The sequence below is a fragment of the Scyliorhinus canicula genome, chromosome 12, assembly GCF_902713615.1.
Source record: "Scyliorhinus canicula chromosome 12, sScyCan1.1, whole genome shotgun sequence".
NCBI classification, from domain to species: Eukaryota; Metazoa; Chordata; class Chondrichthyes; order Carcharhiniformes; family Scyliorhinidae; genus Scyliorhinus; species Scyliorhinus canicula.
This window is the reverse complement of record NC_052157.1, coordinates 150,076,254-150,086,279: the sequence shown is the minus strand read 5'-3', so window position 1 is coordinate 150,086,279 and position 10,026 is coordinate 150,076,254. Positions and strand designations below refer to the sequence as shown.

At 43.4% G+C, this 10,026-nt stretch overlaps 1 protein-coding gene across 2 annotated transcripts in view; it reads right to left on the bottom strand.

The window, feature by feature from the left end:
- Window positions 1-3,310: 3,310 nt before the first annotated feature.
- LOC119975030 (carboxypeptidase M-like) overlaps window positions 3,311-10,026 on the bottom strand; it is a 127,067-nt gene continuing 120,351 nt past the window's right edge. Inside the window, exons 1-2 of one of the 2 annotated variants that reach the window (XR_005462642.1) lie at window positions 6,166-6,553; window positions 3,311-5,213 (exon numbers count right to left, since the gene is read on the bottom strand). Coding sequence is in view for 1 of the 2 variants with exons in the window: in XM_038814488.1 (XP_038670416.1) it covers window positions 5,202-5,213; window positions 8,817-8,965 (161 nt within the window). In the remaining variant the exon portion in view is untranslated. Of the gene's footprint in view, window positions 5,214-6,165; window positions 6,554-8,816; window positions 8,966-10,026 lie in introns of those variants that run through there. The other variant, XM_038814488.1, reaches the window with a different exon arrangement.

The window sequence follows — 10,026 nt, the reverse complement described above, 5'->3', positions numbered from 1 at the left end:
GCGCCCCCTGGCTACATGTACAGTCCCCCACGCCAAAATGTCCCCTAATTGTTTCTTTGAGAGTTTGTCACCCAGTATGTAATGCTCCAAAGAAACACCTTGGGATATTTTATTCAGGTAAAGACATTATCTCAATATAATTTGTTATATAAGTTTACTTTGAGGGTGAAAGCACATCAACATGATTCAGTCGGCCAAGTGGATTCTTTCTGTGCTGTAACATCTTTTCAAACACGAGCTATCGGAGCACTGAGGAAGGTGACTTGAGGAAGGAGCAGTGCTCCGAAAGCTTGCGTTTGAAACAAACCTGTTGGACTTTAACCTGGTGTTGTAAGACTTCTTACTGTGCTCACCCCAGTCCAACGCCGGCATCCCCACATCGTAACATCTTTTGATTCTCCTTATCTGTTCCTCTGTTGCCCTTGTCTCTTAGCCTTCAGAGCCTCCCATCACCTTAGAACACAACAGGGCCCTGACTTACCCTGATTCTTGACTTCTTCAGCATGAGAGTCATCTATCACATGAGATGACTTTTGGTCATAAATGCTAGCTTGGCAGGTTAATCGGGATTTTCCAAGTTGTGTACTCCTCCCCTGACCTTTGCCTATCTGAGGGTTGCTTGAGGTGGAGTTTAAATTTAGGATTGAAATGTCTGTTAACTGAGTCAAGGAGTTGAATAGATAAGTTGAATTGCAATTATCTAGCCAGATGACAGAGTAATTGATATACTGTTTACTAAGTGGGCTGTTTCTTCTGCTGCATCTTTGATGAGGAACATTTACATATTTCTGGGAGGCAGAGTTCTCTGAAGCCCAGTGAATTTATATCTTGATGCAATTATGGGAGATCAAATTTTTGATTTTTTTTGTTCCAGTCAAAAGGAACATTACGAATGGTTGGAGGCAGGCGGCGCAGTGGTTAGCACTGCTGCCTCACAGCGTTTAACCCTGATAAGTGCGAGGTGATTAATTTTGGTAGAAAAAATTTGAATGCGGATTACAGGGTCAACAGCAGGGTTCTGAGGAATGTGGAGGAGCAGAGACGTCTTGGGGTTTATGTCCACAGATCTCTGAAGGTTGCCACTCAAGTCGATAGAGCCGTGAAGAAGGCTTATAGTGTGTTAGCGTTTATTAACAGGGGGTTTGAGTTTAAGAGCCGCGGGGTTATGCTGCAACTATACATGACCCTGGTGATACCACATTTGGAGTATTGTGTGCAGTTCTGGTCACCTTATGATAGGAAGGATGTGGAAGCATTGGAAAGGGTGCAAAGGAGATTTACCAGGATGCTGCCTGGTTTGCAAGATAGGTCTTATGAGGAAAGGTTGAGGGAGCTAGGGCTTTTCTCTTTGGAGCAGAAGAGGATGAGAGGTGACTTAATAGAGGTTTATAAGATGATGAGGGGGATAGATAGAGTTGACGTTCAGAGACTATTTCCTCGGGTGGATGTAGCTGTTACAAGAGGGCATAACTATAAGATTCAGGGTGGGAGATATAGGAGGGATGTCCGAGGTAGGTTCTTTACTCAGAGAGTGGTTAGGGTGTGGAATGGACTGCCTACTGTGATAGTGGAATCGGACACTTTAGGAACTTTCAAGCGGTTATTGGATAGGCACATGGAGCACACCAGAATGACAGGGAGTGGGATAGCTTGATCTTGGTTTCGGACAATGCTCGGCACAACATGGAGGGCCGAAGGGCCTGTTCTGTGCTGTACTGTTCTATGTTCGATCCCAGCCACGGGTCACTATCTGTGTGCAGTTTGCACACTCTTTCCGTGTCTGCATGGGTCTCACCCCCACAACCCAAAAAGATGTGCAGGGTAGGTGAATTGGCCACGCTACATTTCCCTTTTATTGGAAAAAAAAGAGAATTGGATATTCTAAATGAATTAAGAAAAAGGAATGATTGGAGGCCATTCAAACCATTTCATTCGATCATGGTTGATCTGCACTTCATAACATTCTGAAATTAATCTCCAAGAAGGAAGTTTTAGCCCAGGCCATCATGAAGAAAGCTGCTACTTCTGTTATATGTTAGGGGGCAGCAAACTCCAACATTATTTTGAAAAACATTTGTTCAGGGAAATGGAGGGAATGAAGAAGATAACACAGCTAAGAGTCTACTTAAGACATGGCAACAGATGGATGATGAAGTTGGGGTGGGAGACATGTATGCGCTGGTAGTGGAAGATGCAAAAGATGCCTTTGATTTTCCCAGTGCTGAGCAGAAGAAATTTAACTTCATCTGTGAAACAATAGCCACAGTGGAGGCAGAATGGTGTAGTCAAGTAGTCAGTGTACACAGCTAAACCTGTGGCCCATATTACTGTGGAACCAGGATGAAAATAACAAATAGGAAAGAAAGAAACTTATCATTTGGCATCAATTACTGTTCAACAGAGGCGAGGGTCTGCAGGACGAAGGAGGAGAAACCATTTAAAAATGGGAACTGTCCCAACGTGTTTCCTCTAGAACTATTGTTACAGCTAGCAGATCCTATAAGTCTGAGCTGTATTGAAACCCAGGTCCTGGAGATGGAAAGTGCTTAATTGCCAAAAGAACGCAGATGCAGGATATTTATTTCAACACAATCATTTATTTTTAAAAGTGCATTAAAAATACCATTAAAACAATAGAGGAGAGCCAGGGAAGGGGAGGGGGGAGGAAGGGAAACGTTAACAAACTTGGCATCCACAGGAACAGAGAAAATGGGGAAGACGGGAAGACCGCATAAGCGGAAGTGCGCACGAGACGACAACGTCAGCGAAATCCGTCCAGAAGAAGCAAGGGACAACACCACGAACGGATGCCTACATATGTGTGTAAATAACTTTGCCAAGGGTACAGAGCTGCCGCTGTTGAGCGGGGGCACAATACCGTCCGCTGACTTCGCGGGGAAAATTAACACTTCAGCAGCAGCGACCTATGGGGGGGGGGGGGTGTGAGTGCCCCGATGGGAGGGGGTAGGAAGATTGAGGCGCGTGGGGTAACGTCTAGTGGACTGCTGATGTATATTCTCTTTATACACTAGGTTAATGTTCACTAAGTTGCTGTGTTACGATTATAACTATTTAATATGGAAAATTTTGCAAAACCTTAATTTAAAAAAAAACAGCAGCAGCAACCCGGGACGGGGGTGGGGGGGTGCATTTCTTTTCCTTTTTGTAAGGAGCGCATGCTCTATCCTGTTTTGAATTGGGTGTTAATTTGCTAAACTGTTTATCGTTTAGAGGGTTAAGTTGTTCTGTTCCGTTGGCATGTTGCCCTTCTTTCTTTGTATTATTTTCCTTTTTGGAGGGTTTTGTAAACTTATTGAAAACTTTGAATAAATACATTTTTTTTAAAAATACCATTAAATATACAAATCGGATATTTGTAGTCAAACTGAACAATTAAAGTCACAGCAATTAGTAGAATCAAATAATATTGCAACAGGTATCATTTGATAAAATGGCTTTTTCTTTTGGATGGGAAGCTCACTCTCGCTGGTTGGAAAGCTGTGGTGAGTGGTCTTGTACTTGGACTGAACCCTTTTACAATACTTGGTGCACCGTGCACAAAGTTGCAACAAGCTGAATGTTGCTGAGAAATTTGTGAGGCTTGGAGCAAGGTTTGGTCTTTGCACCATTTGGAACATTTAGAACGGATCTTTGAGCACTTATTTTTTTTTAGTCAATAAACTATTGGAGTCTTAAGAGGGCAGCGTGAAAATCAGCCCCCCCCCCCCCCAGGCAGGGTGGCCTTTGCATACATGCCACAATTGTTTCCAGCTCACATCATTTATTTTAAAACCGGGCTTAATATTTTCTATTAATCAGAATTCAGTGTTTAATTTTTAATTCTTTCAGGGGATGTGGACTTTGCTGACAAGGCCAGCATTTGTTGCCCTTGAGAAGGTGGTGGTATCGCTGCAGTACATGTGGTCCTGGTAAACCAACATTTCTGTTGAAAGAAACAGTTCCAGAATTTTGACCAAGCGACAGTGAAGGAACAGTGAACTCGGGGATGATGTGTGACTTGGTAGTGGAACCTGCAAGTGCATCCGCTACCTTTGACCTTCTGGGTGATAGAGGTTGTGGGTTTTGGAAGATACTGTTGAACAACATCATGCTCTTTGCAAATCAATTGAGATGGTTAACCATTCGGATCTGACTAACATTTTGAAAATATAACTTGTGACTTGACTCAACTGTTAGCTGGGCTAGGTCTGGCGAGAAAGCATGCAAATGAAATTAATTTGGCAAAATGTTAAGTCATCACCCAGAGCTATATGATTTCCTCGAATCAAGCCAGAATGAGTGATTAAGGGCCATTGTGGTTTACTGCCGCAGACTCCTTTAGTGTGCCATTGCAATTGGTTCACTGCAGTTCTTGAAAGGAAACTTGGCAACTCCATGAATGGACTAAATATTTCCATTTATAGAAGGTAAGTTGCTGGTTAACTGCAATTATGAGGATTAAAGCACCACCACAGGTTCCTGGATGATTACTTTACGGCTTCAAAGAGAAAGTTCTCGATTTCTTTTCTGAATTCTGTTCTCCCGGCTCACTTTTTCTTCTATTTTTTTGCCTTTCTCGGAAGTTGCATGGTTTTAACAATGAGTGAGTGGCGGTGTCAAGGGAAGTGGCATGTGAGCATGATGGAGCAATTTTCATTGTCTTCTGAAGTAAAAGAGCTGGTGAATCAAGTGTTCATTACACATTCACAGAGATTGAAATGACAGCCAAAGTGTGGGAAAATAAACTCTTTTGAAATAGCAAAATTAAATAATGTTCAAGGTTTGGGGAAATTGGCACCATTGATCTAGGCCATGAGAAAGGATTGCAATGGCACTAGTTAAAGCTGGAGAAGGGCAGTGACATTATCAGGGCTTGGCGGCAAGTGAAGCAGGAGTTAGAAAGAAAACTGGTTGGAATTTTTTCACACAGAGAATGGAATGAGTTAACAGGGAGAATTATCAAAATGGACTGTATAAATTGAGACACAAAGCGGTGAGAAGTTAAGGTGAATCAAAAGAATTCAGATACTTTGGTGTTGGATCAATCAAAAAATAACATTTTCCTTGGTGAATCTCTTGGTTTCTTTCCCGACTATAAAAGCCCTGAAGATGTAAGATGTTGCAGTCGGATTAAAACAAAGTCATGTCAATGGAATCAGGAGCCTCAGTTTGTTTAACTTCCACAGGCTTTGGCTGGACTTTCAATCCTTTACCTGAAAAAATAACACATTAGTTAGTTACAATGGAACAAATGTTAAAAGCAAACCAATCCTTATGAGAGGTTTCCATAAACTGTAGATCAATTTCACTTGGTGAGATAGAATAGAATAGAACAGTACAGCACAGAACAGGCCCTTCGGCCCTCAATGTTGTGCCGAGCCATGATCACCCTACTCAAACCCACGTATCCACCCTATACCCGTAACCCAACAACTCCCCCCTTAACCTTACTTTTTTATTAGGACACTACGGGCAATTTAGCATGGCCAATCCACCTAACCTGCACATCTTTGGACTGTGGGAGGAAACCGGAGCACCCGGAGGAAACCCACGCACACAGGGGGAGGACGTGCAGACTCCACACAGACAGTGACCCAGCCGGGAATCGAACCTGGGACCCTGGAGCTGTGAAGCATTTATGCTAACCACCATGCTACCCTGCTGCCCCCTAGATGGTGGCTTACTGGTAATATCACTGGACTAATAATCTAAAGTCCTAGACTAATGCTCTGGGGGGTGGGGGGCAGTTTCAAACGCAGTGGAATACTTGTTCATATAAGGATTCACGGCTGTGTAACTATTAGAACACACCAGCAAGGAATAAAATCAATGATCATTTTTTGACCACCTCTGATCGGTCCTGTGTGACTTCCAAGGATCTTCATGTTGTCAGTTACACAAAAACCCACAATACAAATCATGAATGTTTATAAAGGAACCTCCACTGTAATTCTATGTAAAGCATGTCCAATGCATGATCAATTATTTAATATAAATATTCATCAGTTATTTGCTTAAAATGTCTTGTACTCCACCTAATTACCACTTAATTCCAAATGTTACGAATTGAAACCAGAGGAGTAGTCTCCAAAATAATCTCCATCCTCAAAAGTGGGGAAGCCCAGTGTTTCAGTGCATAAGAGTAGCAGAAGCATTTACAATTACCTGCAGCCAGAAATACTAAGTGGATGACCCAACTTGCACTCCCCCTGAATCAAAAATGCCAGTCCTTATCCAATTCAATTCACTCTACATGATATCAAGGGACAGCTGAAGGCACTGGTTACTGCGACGGTTATACATCCAGGAATAGTGCTGAAGACGTGTACTCCAGAACAGGCATGTCCTCGCCAAGTTGTTTCAGTGTAGCTGCAGCACTCACATCTGCCCAACAACATGGAAAACCTGTTCACATAAAGCAGTCAAGAAGCACGACACATTCTAGGATAAAGCAGCTCCACTTGAATGGCACCCCATTCACCAACTGAAGCATTCACTCCCCCTCCATTGCTGCACAGTGGCAGCAGTATGTACCGTCTAGAAGCTACACTGCAGCAACTCACCAAGGTTCCTTCAACAGCACTTCCAAACGGGTGACCTCTACCACCTAGAAGGATAAGGGCAGCAGATACATGGGAACACCACCACTTAAAGTCCCCCTTCAAGCCCCACCCAATCCTGACCTGGAACTATAATGCTGTTCCTTCATTTTTGCCAAATCAAAATGTTTGAACTCCCTCCCTAACAGCACTATGGGTATACCTGCACCAGAAAGACTTACAGCGGTTCAGAAAATAGCTCACCATGGTTCTTGAGAACAAATAGAGTTGGACAACAAATGTTAGCCATGCCAGCGACACCAACATCCCATGAAAGATAACAACTATAAATTAACCAGAACCTCATGGTGGCCCTCATTACTATTATGCTTCAAAACTGCTAGTTAGAGGCAGCTATTAAGAGCAACATAAGAGCAGGAGTTGACTATTCAGGTCCCTCGAGTCTGTTCTACCATTCACTTAAATTGTGGCTTCTTTGTGCCGGTTTTTGTTGCATATTCCCTGATATCTTTACTTAGCAATCATTTATTTTCTTACCATGTTGTTAACGTACTTATCTGAACTTTTATGAGGTAGAAAGCCTAAATTCCACACACAACACTTTCGACAGCCACACCGATACAGAGACCGGTGAGATCTCCGAAACTGAAAGAATACCTGTTTGAAGATGGTGTTGCAGTTGGATTGGGTTTGACTGAAATATCTGCTTTCTTGAGAATAAAATTCAAAACTGTTGCCCCATAGGGGCTGGTTTAGCTCACCAGGCTAAATCGCTGGCTTTTAAAGCAGGCCAGCAGCACGGTTCGATTCCCGTACCAGCCTCCCCGGACAGGCGCCGGAATGTGGCGACTAGGGGCTTTTCACAGTAACTTCATTGAAGCCTACTCGTGACAATAAGCGATTTTCATTTCATTTTCATATGGATATAAAGAGGTGTCTTTTAAAGTTACAGTTACTGTTGATTGATGGTAACCTTCCTTGAGTAGCTATAGGAAACAAAACGGCTTGTGTCAGAACTCTCATTTAAAATCTGTTTCAAACACTTGTCTTTGCCATGGGTGAACCTTCCCCCAGAAATTGCTGACATGCTGTGGTGGTGTTCCACTGACAAGGGCTTCTGCTCTCTTGACACCTCAGCCCAATACTTATTGTTCAACTGTCAGCCTCAGCCAGCTTATCAGTTGTGGAGGACATCACAATCGAGGCGGATCATCCCTTCACTTGATCCTTCTTCTTCCCTGCTGAGAACTAGTTATGACGTCCTACCTGTGTCTCCGTGCAGAACAGGTTTTGAACATGTGTATGGCATAGTGCCACACCGAGTGTTGACTTTGTGAGTGTAGCCACTGATTTAATGGAACAAACTCCTACAAATAGAATTTGATAACGACCGCATAATTTATTTTAGTGATTCTGATTGAGGGATAAATACTGGCCAAGATATCAGGATAACACCCCTTTTTAAATTCAAAATAGTGCCATGGGATCTTTGACATCCACGTGAGAGGTAGATGGGCCCTTGGCCTCATCAGAAATGGAGCACCCGGGAGCGCTTCCTCAGCACTGCGGTGGGGTGTTTAGCCTTGACTTTTGCGCTCAATCTCTGCGGTGAGACTTGAAGCGGCAATGTTCTGACTCCGAGAGATAGGGAACCTAGTGGCATGGTGCAACAACAACAATCGTTTATGGGCAGCATGGTAGCACAAGTGGATAGTAGTGTGGCTTCACAGCACCAGGGTCCCAGGTTTGATTCCCCGCTGGGTCACTGTCTGTGCGGAGTCTGCACGTTCTCCCTGTGTCTGCGTGGGTTTCCTCCGGGTGCTCCGGTTTCTTCCCACAGTCCAAAGACGCGCAGGTTAGGTGGATTGGCCACACTAAATTGCCCTTAGTGTCCAAAAAAAAGGTTAGATGGGGTTATTGGGTTATGGGGATAGGGTGGAAGTGGGTCGGTGCAGACTCAATGGGCTGAATGTTCTATGTTCTATGTCAGCAAAACTAAGGAGCTGGTCTTTGACTGCAGGAAGCGAAGTGTCGTACACATCCCCGTGTTGATGCCACCTAACCTGGAAATATGGCTCTCTATTCCTTCATCTAAGTCATTGACAAACATAGTATAATAATTGGTTAAATATAGAGAACAATTGGTTAATTCGTTTTTAAAGTATCTTGGATACCAGTGATAAACATTTCCCTTAGATCTAATTTTAACCTGAAGTTTAAAAAACTCTTGAGACTGAAAGTTCCTGAAACAAATACCTTAATTTTGTATGTGGCAGGTAGTAAAAGCCTGTAATATTCCCCAGAAGCGGAGGTATTAAAGGGGATTGGAGTCTCACGGTTGTCTATTTGCACCTGGGCTCCAGAGAGTGTGTTGTTCATCTCATCAAATTCTTGCCCTTTTATACCTGTTGGTGGAGCACACAATTCAATTCAGATCAGAGAAAACATTAAAGCTTATCTGCTTGATGTGTATTTAAAAATAAGTTGTTTGCTTCTTTCTCATACAAGTAGCTTGATGCCAGCAAGACAGATACCCATTTGCAATGTGACAGTCTGGACAACTGGTCCTAATCATGCAATAGTGAGTGGATCGTTCTTTCCATTGCAGTCGAGGATGATGCATAATTATTTTACTTTTTGTTTGTTCAAGTTGCTCATTTTATGGACAAGATTATTCATTGCTATCTAATGTTTTTCTTCTTTTATTTTATCTTTATTATTACAGTGAACATAGAACAGTACAGCACAGAACAGGCCCTTCGGCCCTCGATGTTGTGCCGAGCAATGATCACCCCACTCAAACCCACGTATCCACCCTATACCCGTAACCCAACAAACCCCCTTAACCTTAACCTTACTTTTTAGGACACTACGGGCAATTTAGCATGGCCAATCCACCTAACCTGCACATCTTTGGACTGTGGGAGGAAACCGGAGCACCCGGAGGAAACCCACGCACACACGGGGAGGACGTGCAGACTCCGCACAGACAGTGACCCAGCCGGGAATCGAACCTGGGACCCTGGAGCTGTAAAGCATTTATGCTAACCACCATGCTACCGTGCTGCCCCGTAAACACAACCAACACAAGAGTAGGGACAAACAGAAAACCTGGTATCAAATAAATACCTACCCAAACGCTCTGACCTCCCTGGTAGTGCACCAGGAATAAGATGCAACCCTTGAAGCGTTTTCATTCAAAGCGGGAAGACCCTTCTTGTCCCATTATCTGCTGTCATGGAGGGATCTACTTGACAACCTCCCACGTGGACAATCAAAATTGACAGACCTCTCTGTGCAGATTGAAGTTTGAATTCTGACCATGCCGAACCTGGTCACAGCTGAACTGAAATCAGGAAGTGAAACTCAAACTGAACTGCATGTTGATCATTCTGCTCCAGCTTGCAGCTATGTTTCAATCATCCAAGATTGACCTTCCAATTCTGAAACACCACTCATCTCAGTA